The sequence below is a fragment of the Aquila chrysaetos genome, chromosome 8 (assembly GCF_900496995.4).
Source record: "Aquila chrysaetos chrysaetos chromosome 8, bAquChr1.4, whole genome shotgun sequence".
Taxonomy (NCBI): Eukaryota; Metazoa; Chordata; class Aves; order Accipitriformes; family Accipitridae; genus Aquila; species Aquila chrysaetos.
The window spans coordinates 3496760-3518287 of record NC_044011.1 but is presented as its reverse complement, the minus strand read 5'-3'; the positions used below and the strand labels follow the sequence as shown (position 1 = coordinate 3518287).

Genomic DNA, 21528 nt, shown 5'->3' with positions numbered 1-21528 from the left:
CGCTCCCCGCTCCCGCTCCGGCCCGGCCCCGGCCCCGGCCCCGGCCCCGGGAGGGCGGGCGGCCCTACCGCCGAGCATGGCGAGCCGCCGCCGGGCCCCGCGGTGGAGCGGCGGGGGGCTCTGACCCGGACCCGGCCCGGATCCGACGGGCCTTTCCCTGCCGGTAAGTGACCGACCGATCCACCCTTCTCGGGCTTCCCGGTCAGCAGCTCCCCGCTCCCGGGGTCCCGCCCCGCCGTGGGGCCCTGCAGCACCGGAGGGAGGGGGGGGGTGAGCCAGGGGACCCCGCCCCGCCGCCCCGCCGCCCCGGAGGACCCCGGTCCCGCCCCGCTCTGCTTTGGGCCCCCCCCCGGCCCTCAGGGCTCCCCCGATCCACCCGGCCCCTTGCCGGACCCCCCCCCCGCCCCGCGTGTGCCCCCCCCCCCCAAACCTAAAAGCCCGCCATGACCCCCTCCTGCCCAGCCCCAGCAGATCCCCCGCGACCCCCCCCCGCCCTATGGGGGACCCCCAGACCCTGACAACCCCCCTTTCCCCCCCCCCTCACTCTCCAGCTGCCCCCCCGCATCTTTCCTGCCCCCCCCCCCCCCCCCCATCCCCAGCCTGATGCAGCACCCAGCTCCTGCAGGGGTTTCTCAGCCCGGGGTGTGTGCCCCCCCCCCGGGGGGCTGGCATTACCCCCCCCCCCCAGGCTGGCATCCCCCCGGGGGGGGGGGGTAAGCAGGGTGCAGCCCCCCCCCCCCCCCCCAGCTGGGTCCCTGCATCCCTTTTGTTCGACTCCTCCAGGCCTTGCCTGCAGGCCTGCCTGCAGCAGGGGAGGGGGGGGGGGGGCAGCACCAGGCAGCACACCCCCCCCCCCCCTGCACCCCCAAGGTTCTGCCTGAGCCACACCAGCCTCTCAACCCGGGGGGGGGGGCGCCGGGGGGGGGTCCAGGAGGGTCCCACGGGGCTCGGGTCTGAGCCGATGCCAGCCGGTGTTTCCTCTTTCCGCGGCGGAGGGAAGAAATCCCCGGCTCAGGTCCGGAAGCGGGTGCTGGGGTGCAAGTTGGGGGGGGGGGGGGGGGGCGTGACACGGGACCCCCCCCCCAGGTTCCAGTGGTTGGGTCGGAAACCCCCCCCCCCCCCCCTCCATGGCAACTGGGGGACGCAAACCACTGGCCAGTACGCACCGTTGGTGGGTGCTGGTGGGGGTGTCTTGGTGTCAGTTTGGGGCCCCCCCCCCCTCCAGTCTTTAGACCTGCTGTTGGGGTGGGGGGGGGGGGGGTCTGGGGTGCTTCCTGGGGGGGGGACACGACACAACATGGTGGTCCCCATCCCTGCCCTGTCCCCTCCCTCCATCAGCTTCAAGGGAGGGTGATGCAGCAAAACCCACCCCCCCTCGACGGGGGGGGGGCAGCTTTGGGGTGCATATGGGGGGGGGGGCACCTCGAGTCCCCTGTGCCCACCTGCAATCCAGAGATGATGGTGGGGATGGGGGGGGGGGGGGCTCCTGGGGGGGCCTGACGCCTTGGTGATAGCCAGGCATGTCCCAGGCTGGCCCTGGTGGGGAGGCGGGGCTGGCAGTGGGGGGGGTAGGGGATGGCCCCCCCCCCCCCCCCCAATATGGTGGCCAGTGGGGAGAGGCCTGGTTTATCCAGAGGGAAGGACTGGGGAGCGGCTGTCCCTCCCTGGGAAGTTGGCGGGGGGGCCGGGGAGCGGATCCGAATCCGGGACCCTTCCACGTCTTCCCTTGACTTACCCCACTGGGGGGGCTGGTGCCAAGCTGGGGGACCCCCATTCCCGCCCCCCCCCCCCCCAGCCTCCCCATTCCTGGGGGGTTTAACCCAGGACTCTGCCTTTTGGGGCTTGGAGACGCTCTGGAGATCTTGGGGTCTACGTGTTCCCCAGGGCGTGAGGTGGGTTTTTGGTTTTTGCGGGGGGGGGGGTCTGCTGGCCATGGGTGAAGTGCCAGCGTGGCCCCTGCCTCTCCCCTGTTCCCCCCCCCCCCCCCCACAGCGAGACCCCCGCGCGTCCTGTGCTATGAGCGTTCGGCGTGACTTCTCCGCGAGCAGTTGCAAATGAAAATGGAGGATATGTCTTTGTCTGGCCTGGATAACAGCAAACTGGAGGTAAGCGGCTCCCCCGGGCATGTCCGTCTGTCCCCCTGGACGGTCCGTCTGTGTCCCCCCCGCGGCCCCCACCGCCCTCCCTCATCTCTAACAGCCCCCCCCCCCCCGCCTTGCCCCAGGCCATCGCGCACGAGATCTACACGGACCTGGTGGAAGATGCCTGCCTGGGCCTCTGCTTCGAAGTCCACCGGGCGGTCAAGTGCGGCTACTTCTTCCTGGACGACACGGACCCCGACAGCATGAAGGACTTCGGTGAGCGCCCCGCGGCTCCCCGGGGACGGGGTGACGCTGGCAACGGGGAGACGGCGAGCGTCCCGCTCCCGGTGCCGCCGGGAAAAGCCGCGGGGAGGGATCGGTCGTCCCCATGCGTAGGGATTTGGGCGCAAGCGGTGCCGCACGAGGGGGGATGAAACGCTCGGTAGCCCGAGTGTCCCCCCCGGCAGTGCCGGTGCTGCCGGGACGCGACCGTCCCGTCCCAGAGGAGCCGTTTTTTAAACCCCTGAGTTGAACTGAACCCCAGAAATATTGCCTCAAGCTGCGGTGCTGTGCCCTCGGGGAGCACAGGCGGGTGGGTGGGGGTAGGACAGACCCCCCTCTTGCTGCACTGCCGCTGGTTTCAGGCCCCCAATGCCAAGCTGAGGGTCTGGGAAGGGACCAGCGGCCCAAGGGACACCCGCCCCCCAAAAAGCAAAGCACCGGAGCCGGGGTGGCACGGCCAGCGTCGCCTCCGCAGCAGAAGGAGGTCTCGGGGTGGGGGCTGATGCGTGTGCTTCCCGCAGAGATCGTGGACCAGCCCGGCGTGGACATCTTCGGGCAGGTCTACAACCAGTGGAAGAACAAGGAATGCGTGTGCCCCAACTGCAGCCGCAGCATCGCCGCCTCCCGCTTCGCCCCCCACCTGGAGAAGTGCCTGGGCATGGGCCGCAACAGCAGCCGCATCGCCAACCGGAGGTGAGCGTGTCCCCCTAAAAAAACCGGGCTGGGGGCTCCGGCGGTCCCCCCTCTGTATGGGGAAACCGAGGCGCAAGGGGGGACTGAGGCTGTGGGGCTGTGTCTCTTCTCGGTGCGGGGGGGGACGGTGCAGAGGATTTGGGCACCTCCATCTCGGCGCTGACGAGCCTGGAGTGGAAAGTGGCACCTGGGCTCTCCCCCCCTCCTTGCTTTTCACTGTGGGGGTGTGCGTCCTTGCCCCCCAACCCTGGACTCCCACCTCCAGCTCCTCTTGCTTTAACCTGCTGCTTCCTTCCTTCCCGGAAAAACAAACCGGGAATCCTGGCTTCTCTGTTCCCAGCTTCCCTTAGTGGCTGCTGGGGAACCCTGTCTTGGATCTGGGGCTGGGACTGTCTGGGGTGGGCATGGCAGTGCTGGTGGGGTGCAGGGTGGATCCTGGGGTGCTGGGGAGGATGCGGGATAGATCCTGGGGTGCCGGGGAGGATGCGGGATGGATCCCGGCTGTGGGTCCCTGACCTTCCTCCCCCTCCCTGTACAGGATCGCAAGCAGCAACAACATGAACAAGTCGGAGAGCGACCAGGAGGACAACGACGACATCAACGACAACGACTGGTCCTACGGCTCCGAGAAGAAAGGTGGGGGGACGTGGGGTGCGTGGGTGCCAGCTTGGCCGGGGGTCCCTGGCCCCCGTGAGGGGTGGGGGACACGTCCCGGCTTCCCCGTGGCCCTTGAACCCCAGTCCTGGGCATGCGTGCAGTGGGTGGCAGGGTGCGAGCAGCCGAGTGTGGGGGTCCCCGACTGCCCCACCCCATCCCTGGGGAGGGGGGCCTCCCGGCAGCTAGGGGTGGAGGGTGGGCTGGTGGCGGCTGCTGCGGCGTTTGGGGCTAAATCCACCAGAAGAGGTAAAATTTGTCCCTTCTCTGTCTCTCCCCATAGCAAAGAAGAGGAAATCGGATAAGGTGAGCGGGCGGGGGGGGTGTTGGGGTGCTGCTGGGGGAGGGGGCCGGGGTGAGGGGGGTGTGGAGGACACGGGGGGGGGTACCTTGCACCCCCCCAACGCCCCCCGCTCTCGTTGCAGAACCCCAACTCGCCCCGCAGGTCCAAGTCCCTGAAACACAAAAATGGTGAGGGGGCGTGGCTGTTGTCGCCGGGGGGGGGCGGGGGTTTTGCCGCCCGGAGGCGGAGCATCGTGGCGGGGGAGGAGCGTCGCGGAGGGGGCGGGGTTTGGGATGCTGGCAGGGAATGGGGCTGGGGCGGGGCATGCGGTGGAGGCGGGGTATTTGGGGTGGGCGGGGTCAGGGGGGTGGGCGGGGCACTGACGGTGGGCGGAGCTTGTTCGGAGGCAGGGCTCCCCCGTGGATGGGGCTAGTGGCAGCGTGGGGGGGTACAGAGGGGGCCAGGCTTCGGGCAGGGACCCTCCTCACCCCCCTCTTCTCTTCCAGGCGAGATCGGCGGGAACCCCGATCCCTTCAAGGTGAGCCTAGAGTGGGATGCTGTGGGGGGGGGGGAGACGGTCCCCAGTCCCTCCTCTGTCCCCCCCCCCGGGATGTCCCTGTCCCCCACTGGCCCTGACCCTGCTCTCTGCTCCCCCCTTACAGTACAGCAACTCGGCGGGAATCAACTATGAGACACTGGGTCCCGAGGAGCTGCGGACGCTGCTCACCACGGTGCGTGGCTGGGGGCGCGGGGTCGGTCACCGCGGGGGCTTGGGAGGCACCGATGGGTGCAGGAGAAGCCCCGTCTCCAGCTGGACGGGATGCAAGGGGACTGGGACTCCTGGGGTCTCTCCTGGCTCAGCTCTGTCCCAGCGGGGCTGACTTCCAGGGTGGGAACGGGGACATTTGTGATCTGACCCCAGTGACAGGGACGTGTATCTTCCCCTAGAGAAGCCCTGCACCCCACTGGGCAGAAAAGTCCCAATCCTGGGGGGACGTGGTGGCTGCTCTGTCTGGGGGGACAGGACAGCACTGGGAGGTTGGGGTTCACTGGGACTGGGGACCCCATGGTGGAGCGCAGCCTGGGGGCCACGTGGCTGCTCCTCCGCCTGCTCACCCGTCCCTTCTCTCCCCAGCAATGCGGGGTCATCTCTGAGCACACCAAGAAGATGTGCACCAGGTGAGAGTCCTGGGCTTTCCCTGCTCGGTGTAGGGCTGCGAGGGGCTTTGTAGGAGGTCCCCAGGGTGCCCGGATCGCTGTGGGAGCTGGGGGGGGGGGCAGGGGACAGACAGCAAAATGCCTGACTCAACCCCCTGCCTCTTCCATCAGATCCCTGCGGTGTCCCCAGCACACAGATGAGCAACGGAGATCGGTCCGGGTTTACCTCCTTGGTCCCTCTGCGTAAGTGAGCACAGACACCCAGGGTCCACAAGGTCCCAGGGCCGCTGTCCTGGTGTGGGGATGAAGCGGGGGGGGGGGCTGCGGGGGGTGCTCAGGTGGGGCTGGGGACAGGGACACCTCCTGGGGAGGCTTGGAGGGGACAGGAGCAGAGGGCCGGGGTTGGGACGTGCAACCCAGCTGGGTGGTGGGGAGCTGGGTCGAGCCCCCGGCATCCCCCTTGTATCGAGGGCTGCAGTACTACGGACTCCGTCCCCCACCCCCCGTCCCAGGGGCTGGGGACCCCCGTAACGCCTCTGCCCAGGTCCCTGCCCGAGGCGGAGGGCAGCGTGGAGAACGACAGCTTCGAGGTGGCGGAGAGCCAGGCCATCATGAGCCGGCTGCAGTGGGACGGCTCCTCCGACATCTCGCCCTCCGACTCGGCCTCCTCGAAAGCCAGTGAGTGTTGGGGGGGGGGCAAATCCTGCTGCGCAGACCCCTCTGCGGGGGGAAAAACTGGGTGTTCTTGGTGTCTCCCCAGCACAATAGGGGACAGACAGACAGACAATGGCTACCCAAAGCCACCTCGAAGAGTCCCTCGAATATCTGCTGGGACATCTTGTCACACTCCTTCCTGGGGTGGGGGGAATGTTTTGGGGTACATTTTCCTGTGTAAGGATCGGTGATGGAGGGATCCTCTGTGTTTTGGGGGGGTTCTGCCAGCCCAGCTGTCGCCCAACGCCCCCATCTCCTCCCTTTCTCCCCTCCCCAGGTACAAACAACTCCGAGTCCCGCAAGACCAAGAAGAAGAAGCCCCACTTGGGGCTGGTGAGCGGCGCCCCGGGGCTCGGCTCCAGCAAGAAGAAGAAGCCCAAACCCCCCGCGCCCCACACCCCCAGCATCTACGACGACATCAACTGAGCCCAGCGGAGCTGATGGTGGGGGGGACGGACGGACAGACGGACACAGGCCGGGGCAGCCCCTCCCGCCCCGGCTGGGGCAGCCCCGCGATTCGGACACAAAGCGGGTACCCGGGGCGCGGAGGATGGAGGACTTGGCCATCGCTGCAGGGGGTGGGGTGGGGGTGGGGGGCTGGACTTGGGAGCCCCCATTAGTGCCCCCCTTCCTTCCGCCCCCCCCACCCCGGTGCCTCTATTTATTCTGTGACATAGTTTTTGTACGTGGGGCTCCCATCAGGGTTCTGAGGGGGCTTCTCGCTTGGAGATGGGGGCACAACCCGCGCTTCCTTTCCCACTGCCCACCCAAAAACCAGCTGCGCCCCCTCCCACACGCGCTCCTCCAGAGCACCCTTACCCCAGCGGGGCGGGGGGGGCACCCGGGCCCCCAGGGCAGGTCCGAACCTGGGTGATGGAGGTGCAGATCCCTCCTGCCCCAGGGGTTTGGGGTCACCCTCCAGCCTGGGGCTGCTCCCCCTCTCCATGCCCCGGGCTGGCACTCGCTGGTCGGGCTGGCTCAGCATGGGGGGAGCATGGTGGAGGGGGCTTTTTCCTGCTCAGAAGAGCCAAGTGGGGACCCCCATACACCCCCAATCTGCTGTAAGCAGCTGGATCTGGCTGCTGCGGGTGTTTGGGGCCTGGCACTGCCTGCACAGGGCTTGCCTGGGTCACGGCTGGGGGGGTCCTGCATGCTGCATCCTTCATGTTTGGGGCTGTTTTTGGGGGACACCCTGGGCTACGTCCCCAGCTCGGTGCAGGGGGAGCTGCTGTGACCTTCCCTGCTCCAAACTAGCCTCTTTGTGGGGAGGAGGGACCCCAACCTGCCAGGGACATCCCGTGTGCCTGGCAGGGCTGGGAAATGCACCGTACCTCCACAGCCAGAGTGTGACCTGGGGGGGGGACACAGCCCAGCTTCGAGGCAGACCCCTCCCCTGCTTCGTATCCCCAGGCTGCTGGCCCAGGACAGCTCTGCGTCCCCATCCCCACATGCCTGGGGACCTGCTGCTGCAGTCAGGGGGGGTCCTTTGGGACCCCTCAACAGCTCTGGCTGGTGTTTGTACCCCCATGGACTCCAGTCTTTGGCTGGGGGGGGGGGGGGGGGCCGGGACCAGCGCCCCGCTGTGCGGGCCTGGGGAAGACAGGTCCCTCTGGCCAGATCCAGGTCTCCCACAGCCCAGTGATAACCCCCCCCCCCGCTTCCAGCTGTTTTCCATCACAGTGGCTGTCGGGGACAGCATTGGCTCAGTCCCCTCCGTTGTACCCCTCCAATGGCTGGCTGACACCCCGAGTTCGGCTATATGTCCCCGGGGGGGGGGGGTGCTGCTTCTGTTGTCCCCTCCCTGCCCTGATGCCATGGTGGGGTGGCTACTCCTTTTGGTGGGTCTTGCAAATTATGGTGCTCTCGACTCTGGATTCACTATTGTTTTAAAACTGCTGCTAAAGGCTAGTGCTGTGGCAGGACCTGGGGGAGGGTCCCCATGGAGCCCTGGGCACCCCAAACCCCCTGGGGGGGACCCCCAGCTGCGTGGGGACCCCTGCACTGTCCCTCCCCGCTGCAGTCGGCGGTAGCTCCTGGCATGGCTTTTGGGCTGGGGGGGCTGGCCACCAGAGCACGCCAAGCTGGCCTTCGCGTGCCCTGGGGCCCGAGGACAGGAGTCCAGGCACCCAGAAACATGGGGGACCACCCTGGGCACCCCCCCCAACCCTGCCCCGCAAACCGCCTGGGGAGGGCACAGTGACTGGGGGCAAGCGGACACAGCCTGAGCCCCTCCGGCTGCGAGAGAGGTGCCGCAATTTGGGGTCCAAGGGGTGTAATGGGGCTGGGGGGGCTTGGATATGCCGTATCGTGTCCCCCCCCCAGGTCCGTGTCCTTGCCCATGTGGCAGAGCTGGCGGCCGCCCAGGGCTCTCCTGGGCTCGAGACTTGTATTTTTGCGCACGTACTCCATCCCGTACGGGTAGTTGAGCCGTTGTAAGGTCTGTGTGTCCCATTAGTGGGTTGTGGCTGCCCCTGTAAATAAAACTGCATCTTGACTTGGTATCTCTGGCTCATGGCTGCTGTGCGGTGCTGGCACCCTGCTTAATTAACCACAGGTGATTAAGCAGGGCCATTGTACCCCCACCTCTCATTGCTCAGCCTGGCTCCCACCACTCAATTTACCAAAATCCACTTGTGGGGCTGTCTTTTTTTTTTTTTTTTTTTTTTTTTTTAAACACATCCTTCCCAAAAGCATGGGGAAGGCAGCAGGGTGCCGAGCCAGCTGCGGTTTCACCAGCAGCCACCCCTCGGGCAGGAAGGCAAGCACTCGGGCTGACGTTACACCTTTTATTTGCTTTTAAAAGTCTCTGGGAGGAAGCCACAGCCCGTTCCGGTGCAGGGCCCTGGGCTCGTACCCACCACGCCGTTCACCCAGGCCAAGATCCTGCCCCAGAGCCAGCTCCTCCCCGGAGCTGTGCTTGAGGCCAGGAGGGAGGAGGACAGTGTCTGGGGGGGGGGAGCACAGCCCCTTTTGCGGGGGGACAAAGTCCAGCACCAAGACCGGGAAGGACGCGCCAAGCTCTTGCCGTGCCAGCTCCGGTCACCGTAACGTCGCGGTGAAGAAAGCAGCGCCTGCCCGAGTGCCGCACGGGGACAGGCTTGGGGGGGGGGCGGCCCTGGCATCTCCCGGTCGAGTTCCCTACTGTCCGTACATCCCGAACAGCAGGAAGCTGAACAGGACGGTGAGGCCGATCAAGGAGACGGTGGCCGGGGCGGTGAAGAGCTGACGGTAGTTGATACGGAAATACCAGACGACCGCCAGCACCACCATGACGGTGGGGACCATCAGGTTCCCCCCGCCGAGGGGAAGGCTGCCGGCATCGGGGGCAGCGGCGCTGGGGTCGGGCAGGGTGGTGGCGGTGGTGGCACTCCGGGAGCGGTGGCAGTGGATGACGCAGTTGTCCGTGATGTGGAGCGAGCGGAGCGTCCGCCCCTGGTCCTGCAGCAGCTGCCCACGATAAATGAATTTCATCTGGCTCTCCTGGCCTGGGAAGTATTTGCTGCGGAGGGAGGGAAGAGGTCAGAGATGGGGCTGGGGGAAACCCCCCCATGGTAAAATCAGTGAGGGTCCCGGCTCAGGGGGACAGTGACAGCACTGCCACCATGCGTTGTCTCGTCTTTTATACTTGTCATTTTAAAATCGGCACCTCCTCGTTATTTTTGGAGATCCCTCGGCAAAGCACAGGGGTAGCAGCACAGCGAGAACGGATCAAAACCCTCCACTGTTCTCAGGCAGAATGGTGGGGAGGGGGCTGTTTTGTACAAGGCAGGGGTCACAAGAGCTGCGGCGGGGGGAGGAGGGGGGGTTCGCAACCAGGCAGTGCTCCCTCACGTCCCCCCTCTCCCTCAGGACTTACCTCTTGAGGCCCCCCACGGTGTCCTCAGGCCGGACCACGGCCACCTCCTCTGTGTCGTTAAGGAATTTGAGCCGGATCTTGATGAGGCCGGAGCACAGGTCGCTCTCCCCCGGGGCAGGCGGCCCCCCCTGGCTGCCCAGGGCGCTGGGCTCAGCAGCCGAGGTCCGTTTGGGCAAGCTCCGGATGTCCAGCAGTCGCTCCAGGCTGGGGTCGGGGGGGGCTGCCGCTGTCCCCCTGCTCCACCGCCGGCCCCGCCGCCGCCCCCCCCTTCCTCTTCTGTTTTCTCCTCTACGTTTTCGGGGACCCTGGGGGGCTCCGGGGCTTCGGCCACCCCCACCGTCCCCACATAATGTTCCACGTGGCCGAGCCGGATGACGGCCGCATCCCCCGCCGCGACGATCGTTCCCAAAAGCTGGTTGCTGCTGTCAGCGACGTAGGTAGACAGCCACGCCAGGACCAGAGCCAGGACCAGCACCACGACGCCGGCCACCACCGTCACCTCGTCCCCCACCCCTCGGATGAAGGTGGCAGCGGGGAGCTCCATCTCTGGAGTGGGCTGGAGGAGCCGGGATTCCCCCCCCTCCGTTTTCTTTCTGCCTTAACTCCCCCACGAAGCCCCTGTGCCAGGTGCAAACCGGCCGTGCGGCGGCAGCGGGGACCCCCCCAGGGCTGCTTTGTGGTCACGTTCAGCCTTAAAATAAATCCTGCCGCTGCTCCCGGTGCACGAATTGCTGGAGGGAAGGGAGATTTCTTTACTGCAAACGCTTCTTTTTTGTTACCGAGATACCAAAGCAGCAAAAGCCGGGGCCAGGGTGATGCCGGCGGGGAGCCGTGGGGAGCTCTGAGCGGGCAGGGAAGGTGGCAGCACCTCAGCGATCGCGGGATTTCTTTTAGGAAGCAGCACTTACGGCTCAGGAGTAATTACCTCGTCCCTGCGGGGAGGAGGACGATGCTATCGCTTCCTACGTGCCAATTAGGAGCACAGCACCTGTAATTACAACCCGAGCTGGAATTGGCCGGGGCAGGAATGAGCCGGGTGCTCAGCGGGGCCGCATTCACCTTACCGGGGTCGGCGGAGGCTCCCGGTGGGCTCCCGAAGCCCCTCGGTGCCCAGCCAGGGTCACGCCATCGCCGAGCACCGGCTCCGTTCCTGGAAGGGAGCAGAGCGACAGCCGGCAGCGGGGCGAGGAGGCCGGTTAACGTCCGTCAAAGCCTTCCCGGTTCTTTCTGCAGCGGCCCCTTGCCCGGCCGACACCGGCCCCGGTGGGGAAGGGGCGCAGCCCGGCGGGGGCGGGACAGGGCCCGCCTGGGGAGAGTTAAACCCCCCGGGAGGGAACCGGGGGGGGGGGGGGCGGCCAGGGGCCGGGCCAAGCAGGGGCAGGACGGCGTGGGTCGGTGTGAGACGGTCCCGGTTGGGTCAGTGCGGGAGTGAAGGGGGGGGGGGGGGGCCACGGGCGCTCTGGCAAGCCTGGGGCTGCGCGGGGAGGCCGGGGGGGGGGGGGTCCCAGCCAGGCCCAGGGGGTCCCGGTGAGGTCCCTGCCAGGCCTTGGGGGTCCCGGGGGGGGTTCCCTGTCAGGCCCGGGGGGGTCCCTGCTGGTCCCGGGGGGGTCCCGGTCAGGCCCGGGGGGTCCCTGCCAGGCCCGGGGGGTACTGGGGGGGTTCCCAGTGAGGCCCGGGGTGTCCCGGGGGGGGGTTCCCTGTCAGGCCCGGGGGTGTCCGTGCTGGTCCCGGGGGTTCCCGGTGAGGCCCCGCCCGCACTCACCGCGTCCCGCCGCCGCCCGCGCGCCGGAAGCGCCACGTCACAGCGCCGCCGACGCCGCGGGGAGGGGAGGGGGGGGGGGATGTGGGTGGGAAAGGGCCGCGGTCGCGCACGGAGTGCGTCACGGCCGCACGGCTAAAGCCACGCCTACTGGGCGTGGCCCGGCGCTCGCTGATGGCGCGAGGGGGTGGGGGGCAAGAGGGAATGGGGGGGGAGCGCTCGGGCCACGCCTCCAGGCTGGGCGGAAGCGGGCGTGGCCTTCTGTGCGGAGGGGTGGGGCCTGGTGGGCGGGGCCCGAGGCGGTGTGGGGAGGGGCCTCTGTGCCTCGTGTGTCCCCGGGGCTTGTCACCGCCCCCGGCTGTCACCTCCCCGGGGCCTGACCCCCCCCCCCCGGGCCCTCCCACCCCCCGGGGGCTGGCTGTCACCTCCTCCAGGGCCTGTCACCCCCCCTTCGCAGGCCCTGTGTCCCCCAGGGCCTGGCTGTCACCTCCCTGGGGCTTGTCACCCCCTCCTAGGCCCTGTGTTCCCCCCCCCCAGTCCCTTATCCCACCCGGTGCGGTGGCCCTGGCGGTCCCTACGGTGAAGGAGCCACCTCGAGAGTCACCTCTGCCACGTCCCTTTATTGACACCGGGGCACTTGGGGGGGGGGGACACACGGGGGAGGGGAGGGCCAGCGGGGGGAGCCGGAGCTGCCCCCGCCCCCCCGCTTTGTCACCCCTATTTGGGGGGGGGGGGGGCACCCTCAGGAGATGACCCCCTCGAGGGGCAGCTGGAGGTAGTGTCGCAGTGGGGGTGGCAGGGCCAGTTTGGGGACCGCGGCGTGGCAGCGGGCGCCCAGGTGCCGCCGGACGGCGCAGCGGGCCAGGTGCTGCAGCCGGCGCGGCCGGCCTGCCATGCGCACCGCCGAGGCGTAGAAATCCCGGTGCTCCTGGAAAAGATGGGGGGGAGACAGGACACAGAGGGGTGAGAGAGCTGGGGTTGGGGGGGACACACCCACATCAGGGTACCCCGCACCCCCTTACCTCCCACAGCTCCGGGGGCACGGCCCCCACCCAGCCCTCAGCGGGGGGAATGCGGTCGTAGGCGTTGAGAACCACCTCCAGCGCCGGCGGGTGCCGGCAGCAGAACTTGAGCATCTGCCGACAGAGATGTGTCACCAAGGGGGGGACACACAAACCACCGTGACCCCGTCACCCCTCCCCAGCACGCTCCCCCCCCCCCCCAGATTGCCCACCTTGGGGTGGACGGGGCCGGCGCCGTGGTTGAGGAGGAGGGCGATGGTTTCCTCGGGGCGCTGGTGCCGATATTCCTCGACGGCGTGGAGGGCGCAGTCCATGGGGGTGTAACCGGCGCAGTTGGGGACGGTGGCATCGGCCCCGTGACGCAACAGCAGCCGCACCAGCCGGGCTTGCCCGTTACCGCAGGCGTTGTGCAACGGCGTGTGATCCTTGCGGCCGGCGGCACCGGGATCGGCACCGGCCGCCAACAACCGCTCGACCACCTGGTAGTAACGCTCGGCGTCCTCGGGGCGCTCGGCGGCCGAGCAGGCGGCGTTGAGGGGGGTCTCGCCTTGGCGGCTGCGACGGGCGGGATCGGCGCCGTGTCGCAGGTACAGCTCCACGTGGGCCACCAGCCCCTGCCGCGCCGCCACGTGCAGGGCCGTCAGCTGCCGGTCCCTCGTCCCCAGGTTCACCCGCGCCCCGTGTGCCAGCAGCAGCTCCGCGCACCTGGGGACGGACAGACATGGTTGAGCCGGGGCTGGGGACCCCCCCCCCCAGAGACCCCTGTCACCCCCTGGGGCCCCCCCCCCCCGGGACCACCATCACCCCCTGGGCCTCCCCCCGCCCCTGGGACCACCATCACCCCCGGGTTCCCCCCCCCCGGGACCACCGGGATGCGGGTGGGTGCTGCAGCGTGGGGTTGCAAACTTCGAGTCCCAGCAGGGAACCCCGGGATCTGGAAGGGCGGGGCTTGACTTTAGGGGGCGGGGTTTGGATTTGGGGGCGGGGTTTGGCCAGGGTGAGGGGTAGGGCTTATCGCTAGGGGTTTATAAGGGGTGGGTGTGGTTTGGGTGGGAGGTGGAGCCTGGCATGCAGACGAGGCTGCCTCTGTGGGCGGGGCTCAGGGTGTGGGTGGAGCTTTGCTGGCAGGTGAGGGTGTGGGAGGGGCTTGGTGGGTGGGTGGGGTTTGGCTTGCAGAGGGGAGTGGAGGAGGGGCTGGGCGTGTGGGAGGGGCTGGGTGCCTTGTGGGGGAGGAGCGTGCCGGTCGTGTGGGTGGAGCGTGTTATGCAGATCAGGTGGGTGGAGCCCGGCGTGCAGCTGAGCCCAGCCCTCGAGCAGCGCCTGCCGCGCGGAATTGGCTGGAGCGCGGGGTGGGGGGACGACGGGGAGGAGCCTTATATGCAGATGAAGGGGAGGGCGTGTCGCGCGGTGGGCGGGGCGTACGGGAGGCTGTCGGGCGCGGTGCAGAGGTGCAGCGGGGCCGAGCCCTCGGCGCTCAGCACGTTGGGGTCGGCCCCGAAGGCCAGGAGCAGGCGGGTGCATTCGGGGCGGGGGGCGGCCACGCTGTCGTGGAGGGGGGGCCCGGCCCCCCACCACCGCGTCCACCTCCGCTCCCCGGAGCACAAGGTGCCGGGCACAGTCGCCGTAGCCTCGGCCGGCGGCGATGCGCAGGGCCGATGTCTGCTGCCGGCGGGGGCTCAGCACCCACAGCCCTGTCGGGTGGGGAGGTGTCAGCCGGGGGCTGCCCCAGGTTTGCCAACCCACCCACCCGCCCCTCACCCTCCACCGGGTCCCTCCACCCCCCCGTAGCCCAGCACAGGGTTGTGATCCCCGATATGCACCCCCCCCCCCACCTCCAGCTAGGAAAAGCCCTGGGGGAGCAAACCCGGGATCACCCCCCCCCCCTTTTCCCAGGGCATCCTCCCTATCCCACCAGCCCCAAATTAGAGCAGCCAGCCCTCCTCCCCCCAGCCCACAATGAGCTGCATCCTCAGCCATCGCTCCTTGCCCTGGTTCCCTTCAGCCCCCCCGCCCCAGCTCCCCCCATTATTTTGCAGGGCACTCAGTGGGGAAAGGAAGGGAGACCCCCCCGCCCCGACCCCGTACCCTGCTCGGGCGACCACACCAGCTCCTCGCTGACCGTCTCCATGACCAGGTTGGCGGTGGTCTCATCCTTAAAGATGCTCTTGACACGCAGGAGGTCCCCGGTGTACAGGGCGTTGTGAACAGCAGGGTCCCGGCAGTACTGGGGCCGCCGGCGGGGGGTCAGGGGGGGCCGGGGGCTCGCCAGCAGGAACCGTCGCGTGGCCGATTCCCAAGCCAGGGCTCGCCGGCGATCCTCCTGCTCCAGCAGCTCTCGCTGGAGCTGCAGCGAGCGCAGGGCGGAGGAGGTGAAGGCGAAGGTTTCCTGGGCCATAGGCACCCCGGGAGGGCAGAGGGAGGCTTAGGGGGGCAACAAGCTGCCTCCTGCGCCTGGGTGGGGGTTATAAATAGGGCTGTGCCCCACGCACAAATGCTGAATCAAGAGCCTAAGCCAGGCCACCCTATAAATAACTCACCCGGGGTGGTAAACAGAGTCACGTTGGCGCAGGGCTGCCAGAGAGTTTAACCTGTTGATGGGTGCGAGATGGGGACGGTCCCATGGGGCTGGGCTGGGATCTGGGTACCCCAGAACCCCGCAGGGCTCAGGCCGAGGCTGCGCAAGAGCCCCAAGGGGTAACGGCACCTCCTGCCTGGGAGAGGAGAGGGAGAGCGAGGACCCCCATAGAGGAAGGGGTTGGGGTGCTTGCAGCTCAGCAGAGAAGGGACAGATGGGGCACCGCTGGCTGCGGTGGCAGAGGGGATGGTGACACACGAGCAGACGGAGCGAGGCAGGGACAGAACAGCCCTTTAATGCAGGTTTGGGAGCCAAGAGGGGCCAGCCCGCCCAGAGGATTGGGGACAGGCACTGAGGCCATGTCCACCCGGGACTCCCCAGGTCCCCCCGCTCTCGGCTCCAGAACAAACACAACAGACGTACAGAGAAAGGAGGAGGTGGCTGGCCGGTGCATCGCCTGCTTGCTCGGCCTCCTTGCCAGGCCACGGTTCAGCCCAGGCCACGCCAGCAGTAACCGTCTCCCCAGCCCCATGGCTGTGCAGCTCCCCGAGGTCAGCAGCAGTCAGCTTGGGCCGGAGCGGAGAAGAAATCCTCAGGCAGCTCTCCCAGGAGCCCATCCAGGTCATCTGTACAGGCAGAGGTGGATGAAACGCATGAGTTTTACTTGTGTATAAGGGAGGAATCAACTCCACATACCGGGGATGCAGTGGGACAAGGGCCCCTCTTTGGCATTACAGGGGAGGGGAGACACTGCCCAACCCCAGGGCCTGTTTTCCGCAAGACATTGAACTTTTCCTCCCCACCCAGAGCGGGTCCAACTCACCCATGTCGCAGACATCAGCTCCCACTGGCTCTTCTCGCCCAGGCCCGGGGCTCTGCGGGTGCAGGGCGAAGCCCCCAGGAGACCGCTCTGTGCTGTGGCTGCCCATCCTCGATCGTCCCCAGTCCCCAGGGGCAGGGACATGCCGGAGGGACTGCGCGGGGTGGTCCAGGAGTAGCCCAGCCTGGGCAGGGACCTGCAAAACCCAGCAGAGATTAATTGTTGGGGGCCCACAGGAGGATTTCTCTGTCCCTCCCAAGCCTCCCCCTTCCTCCCCGGTTGCTCTCAAGGGTCCCAGCAGTCCAGACCCCCTAGTAATACCCTTGGAGAGCCCAGCATCCCTGTCCCTCCAGGGCCAGCAGCACCGTGCCCTCCCTCACCTTCTGCTGCGACGGTGACGACTGTGATAAGCTGCCCTCGGGCTCCGGCGGGTAGATCTTGAGCAGGTTGTTGGGGGTGACGTTGAGGTAGTGGTTGCGGTGGGACGGGGAGAAGACGCCCACCTGTGAGGACAGAGCGGTGGGTCAGAGCCAGAGCTCTGGCTATTGCTGGCGCTGCTGGCCACAGGCTGAGGAGGAGCCGGAGGAGCCTCTTGTCCCGTTCCCCCAGGATGGGAGCCTGGCAGCCAGGCACAGTGACTGTGGGTTAGCGGTGCCTGTGGCAGAAACAGCCCCAAACGCCATGCTGCTGCTGGAGATCTGCCTTCGCATCTCCTACCTGCTTCAGGAGCAGCACCGAGCCGGGCCTGAGCTCGCTCTGTCTCTCTTCTAGCAGCAGGCGATGCACCGTGCCCTGTATTTCTCCTGCAGATGAGGATGGGACCCGTTAGCCACAGGGAACAATAGCCAGGAGCCCCAGCCTGACCCGGGCACGAGCATGGCTGCGCTTACCAGTCGGGTCCCTGAACACGGCACCAGCGTCAACATTGGTCCTGGTCAGGGTCTTGATCATTACCGCCATGCTGGGGACCTTGTTCTTCGGGAGCTGCTTCAAGGCTGCCTGAACACGTAGACCCTCATCACACCGATGTCCCCGAGGGCAGCCCCGCGGGGCCACGGGATGTTTGCGGTCAGCCCAGCTCGGCCCCCTCCCCACATTGATGCCCGGCCCTGGAAACAGCTCCAAGGGGCAAGGGGAAAGCCAGGAAGCCGAGTCCCCAGGGCCGGTGCCCTCACCCAGGGCCTCCCTCACCTTCCGCAGCACCATGACCACGCTGTAGGTCCTGAGGAAGCAGCCAGGGTCCCTCTCGTCCAGCCCCAGCTCTGTCTTCATGGCAAGCCACGGGCCCTTCCCAAAATCCTCTTCTGTGGGTGGCGAGGAGCTGGGCAGTCCCTGGAGTCACAGGACAACGGCGGTCACCACCCTGCAGCCAAGCCAGCACGTCTCGCAGCTCCGTCACAGCAAGGGGGGAGCCCCGGGGACCCCCTCCCCTTCCAGCATCACCCTCTGAAAGCTGCGGCCTCAGGGACTGCCCACAGCACCGCCACCGAGATTCATATCCAGCTCTGTGCCAGAGCAGGGGGTTACCTCTGTCCGTGGCTTCGCCACAGCCCCGTGAGCCGGAGTTTGGGGAGCAGAAACAAGGATCTCCTCCAGCAGCTTCCCAGCGTGCTTATGGGGGAGAGAAAGAGAGACATCCAGGGTTTTGCATCTCTTCACCAGCTGCTCCCATCCCATCCCACCCCACCCCATCCCCTGCACCCACCTGCTGGGGCAGGATCCCGGCAGGCCCCGGGAACCGGCGAGTCTTCCCCTGCGGTGGGAGACGGGGGGCAGCCCCGGGTGCTTTGCTGGCCGCCGTCACCAACTGCACGAGGTGGTTGGTGACCACTGGCGTCTGCAGGCTGCCTGGGGCCGGCCTGGGCGGCTGCCTCGGCGGGGGCTCCACACAGCTCATCAAGGCTGGCGGGTTGGCGGGAGGCCCGGGGGGCAGCCGGGGCGGGGGGCAGCTCTGCCGGGGAGTCTGCGCCATGGGGGTCCGGGGCACCCGCAGCCCCGCGGAGGAGCTGCTCGCTCCTGGCCGACATGGGGATGCTTGGAAAGGCCTCAGGGCTGGACCCCTGGGAGCGGGGACAGAGCCCCAGGAGCCACCTGGTGTTCCCAGGGGGATGGTGGGGGGTCCGGGGGGGCAGGCACCAGCTGCGCTGGGCCGCAGCACCAGCTTGGGAGCGGGAGCTGCCTGTGGGGCAGGCAGGGGGTCCTGCCTGTCCTCCATCCCCCCGGAGCCAGGGGAGACCAGCTCCTCTCCCACCCGCAGCTTCTTGGGGGCCCCCCGTTCCTGGGGGCTCTCCTGCCCCATGCGTATCTGGGGGGGCTTCTCCCACCGGCCTGGGGGTGGCCGGGCAGCACCGGTCCCCGCTGGGAGCTCAGGGCCCTCCAGCTCCATGCAGGCAGCCAGGAAGAGATCATTATCCAGCTCATCCTGGGGGGCCGCTCCCCGGGCCGGGGGTCCCCGGCAGCCCGCAGGCTGTTCCCCCTGCCTGGCGAGGGGCCGCAGGCCGGGGGGTTTACCGGCACGGTGACCGAGCTGGGGTCCCAACGGGCGGAGGGGCTGCAGGCTGGGAGCTGGAGACTGCACACTGGGAGAGACTGGGCTATCGCTGGGTGACAAACGTCCGGGGACCACGAACTGGTTCTCTGCATCCTCCACGGCGGAGAGGAAATCCTGCAGGAGGAGAAAGCGCTGGGCAGCAAAACAGCCCCGTCCCCCCAGTCCCTCTCCCGTGTCCCCCCCCTAGAGCCACCCATGGGGTGACCAGGCCAGCACAGGACCCTACCCCGATGGCCCCTGGGGATTAAACCCAAGGGCGAGCCATCTCGTAATAACTCGTTAACGCCGTTTAACGAGTTACCACCACCGGCACCCACCAGCCAGGGGGGTGTGTGGGGTTTACAGCCACCGCCGTGGGTGTTGGGGTGGTGCCAGGCCCCGGCGGTGTCCCCACGGCTGTCACCGGTGCCAGGCAGGTGCCGTCCCGTCCCTCACCTCGTCCGCCAGGTCCCCGTCGGTCCCGAAAAGCTTCTGGAGGCGGCAGGCCTGCGGGGAGGGGGGAGTGGGTAAAGTGAGGGGGCCCCCCCCGGCTGCGGTCATGGGGTACCCCCCTGTCCTGCGGGGACCCCCGAGCCACCCTGTCCCCCACAGGGAGGCCTGAGGGGCTCCCCACTCCCTTCCCTCCGGGGAAGAAGGGGAACGACGACACCCCACGCCTCCATTACCGGTGCCGCAGCCCTTGGGGACCGGAGAAGACCCCGAAGGCCCCACGGCGGAGACCCCAAACCTCCCCCCGCCTTCCCCGGGCCGGGCCCACCCTATGGGGACCCCAAACCTCTTTAGGGGGACCCCAAACCTGGCCCCCCCCCCCCCCGTTACCATAGCAGCGGCAGGGCCCAGGCCCTGGAGGCGGAAGTAGGCCGGGCCGGGACGCGAACCCGCGGCCCCGCTGGGGCGGGCGGGAACGGCCCCTTTAAGGGCCCCGCGCCGCCTGTCGGCGGGCAGGAATGCGGCCGCGCCTCTTAAAGGGGAGGCGGCAGCGCCCACCCCGTCCGTCCGTCCGTCCGTCCGTCCCCAGCCCCGGGGGTCCCTCCTGCCGCCGCCGCCGCCCCGCGCTCACCCACCACCCCTCGGGCACCCACGCGTGGGTGGGTGGGTGGGTGTCCGTCCGCGCGTGTCCGCTGTGCACACGCGTGTGCCCCGCGCCCCCCCCCCCCCCGCGGCCGTGACTCACCGCGGCCCCGGCGTGATTCATCCCCGCACGCCCCCGCGTGGGGCCGCACACGCAGCGCGGCCGGACCCGCCCCCCCCCCCCCCAACACTGCACACACCCCCCCCCCCCCGGGTGTCACACACACGCGTGTGCAATTGCACGAGCAAGTGCTGCCAGCCGGCTGGGGCGGGGAGGGGGGGGGCACACACGCGCGCGTGTCTTGCACACGCGTGTGTGCACGTGTGCGAGGGCAGGCCGGCCCCTCGTGCATGCACGCGCACACGTGCTGCCCGCCGGCCGGCGTACGCACACGCGTGTGCAGCCGCGCGCCAGCCCGTCACACGCGTGATTCCCTGCCAGCCTCTTGCACGCGTGCGTTTACACACGTGTGTTCACACGCGTGCGTTCACGCACTCGTATGCGACAGCGATTGCACACCAACCTCTTGCGCACGCGCATGCACGTGTGCGGCCGCACGCCAGCCTGTGGCACACATGCGGGTGCCCGTCACTCACACGTGTGCCGTTGCGCATCAACCCACGGTGCACACATGCTCGCATACGTGTGCTGTCACACACATGCGCCATCACACACCAGCCCACGGTGCACACACGCGTGTCATTGCATGTCGGCCTACGGTGCACACACACGCTCTTACACGTGGGTCATTGCACAGTAAGGCATGGTGCACACTCACGCATGTGCCATTGCATGCTAGCACGTGGTACACACTCACGATCCACACGTGCACTATCACACACTGGCCTGTTGCACGCTCACATGCGTGCCATTGCACACTCACGTGCGCTCACATGCGTGCCGTTGCACATCAGCCTGTGTTGCACACTCACACGCGCTCCATGTGTGCTATCGCACACTGGCCTGTCGCACGTTCACACGTGTGCCATTGCACGCTAGCACATGGTGCACACTCACGATCCACACATGCACTATCACACACTGGCCTGTTGCACGCTCACATGCGTGCCATTGCACACTCACGTGCGCTCACATGCGTGCCGTTGCACATCAGCCTGTGTTGCACACTCACACGCGCTCCATGTGTGCTATCGCACACTGGCCTGTCGCACGCTCACACGTGTGCCATTGCACGCTAGCACATGGTGCACGCTCACACACATTCGACGTGCGCTATCGCACACCGGCCTCTTGCATGCTCACATGTGTACTATTGCATGCTAGCACGTGGTGCATGCTCACACGCGCTCATAGGCGTGCCATTGCACACTAGCACATGGTGCACACTCACACACACTCCACGTGTGCTATTGCACGCTGGTCTGTCGCATGCTCACGCATGTGCTATTGCACACTAGCACACGGTGCACACTCACACGTGCTCACACGGGTGCCCTTGCACACTAGCATATGGCGCACACTCACACACGCTCCACACGTGCGCTATCACACACTGGCCTGTTGCACGCTCACATGCGTGCCATTGGACAGTAGCACATGGTGCACACTCACGTGCGCTCACATGCGTGCTGTTGCACACCAGCCTGTGTTGCACACTCACACGCACTCCATGTGTGCTATCGCACACTGACCTGCCACGCGCTCACACGTGTGCCATTGCACGCTAGCACGTGGTGCGCGCTCACACGCATTCGACATGCGCGCTATCGCACACCGGCCTGTTGCACGCTCACGTGTGTGCTATTGCATGCTAGCACGTGGTGCATGCTCACACGCGCTCACAGGCGTGCCATTGCACACTAGCACATGGTGCACGCTCACACGCACTCCACGTGCGCTATCGCACGCTGGTCTGTCGCACGCTCACACGTGTGCTATTGCACACTAGCACACGGCGCACGCTCACGCGCGTGCCATCACGCACACTCCACGTGTGCTATCGCACACTGGCCCGTGGCACGCTCACGCGTACGCTATTGCACGCTAG

The 21528-nt window shown here is 67.7% G+C and overlaps 4 protein-coding genes across 5 annotated transcripts; 1 reads left to right on the top strand and 3 right to left on the bottom strand.

Moving 5' to 3' along the window:
• ATXN7L3 (ataxin 7 like 3) lies at positions 1 to 8366 on the top strand. Of its 2 annotated transcripts, none has more exons than XM_030021574.2 (13): positions 1 to 163; positions 1993 to 2105; positions 2225 to 2357; positions 2885 to 3056; positions 3595 to 3692; positions 3994 to 4016; positions 4136 to 4181; positions 4500 to 4531; positions 4656 to 4724; positions 5129 to 5172; positions 5323 to 5394; positions 5696 to 5829; positions 6143 to 8366. In XM_030021574.2, exons 2-13 carry the CDS (start codon positions 2055 to 2057, stop codon positions 6289 to 6291), a joined length of 1023 nt encoding a protein of 340 aa, XP_029877434.1. In that variant the 5' UTR covers positions 1 to 163; positions 1993 to 2054; the 3' UTR covers positions 6292 to 8366. The 2 variants fall into 2 exon arrangements, with proteins under 2 accessions (XP_029877434.1, XP_029877435.1); XM_030021575.1 differs by lacking the exon at positions 1 to 163 and adding an exon at positions 1874 to 1892.
• A 271-nt stretch (positions 8367 to 8637) lies between these two features.
• TMUB2 (transmembrane and ubiquitin like domain containing 2) lies at positions 8638 to 11338 on the bottom strand. The gene is given in 3 exon segments (XM_030021578.2): positions 8638 to 9364; positions 9722 to 9948; positions 9951 to 11338. Coding segments are annotated over 3 exon segments (903 nt in total). The 5' UTR covers positions 10266 to 11338; the 3' UTR covers positions 8638 to 9003.
• A 742-nt stretch (positions 11339 to 12080) lies between these two features.
• Positions 12081 to 15600, bottom strand: ASB16 (ankyrin repeat and SOCS box containing 16). Its single transcript, XM_030021536.2, is given in 7 exon segments — positions 12081 to 12408; positions 12503 to 12616; positions 12715 to 13207; positions 13925 to 14058; positions 14060 to 14193; positions 14588 to 14953; positions 15501 to 15600. Coding segments are annotated over 6 exon segments (1371 nt in total). The 5' UTR covers positions 14898 to 14953; positions 15501 to 15600; the 3' UTR covers positions 12081 to 12222.
• On the bottom strand, positions 15352 to 19423 carry HROB (homologous recombination factor with OB-fold). The gene is made up of 10 exons (XM_030021512.2): positions 19268 to 19423; positions 18884 to 18934; positions 17603 to 18562; positions 17425 to 17508; positions 17089 to 17229; positions 16788 to 16896; positions 16615 to 16700; positions 16278 to 16400; positions 15901 to 16093; positions 15352 to 15703 (listed from the first exon to the last, which is right to left on the bottom strand). The coding sequence occupies exons 1-10, from the start codon at positions 19268 to 19270 to the stop codon at positions 15630 to 15632; spliced, it is 1824 nt and encodes a 607-aa protein (XP_029877372.1). The 5' UTR covers positions 19271 to 19423; the 3' UTR covers positions 15352 to 15629.
• Positions 19424 to 21528: the final 2105 nt, after the last annotated feature.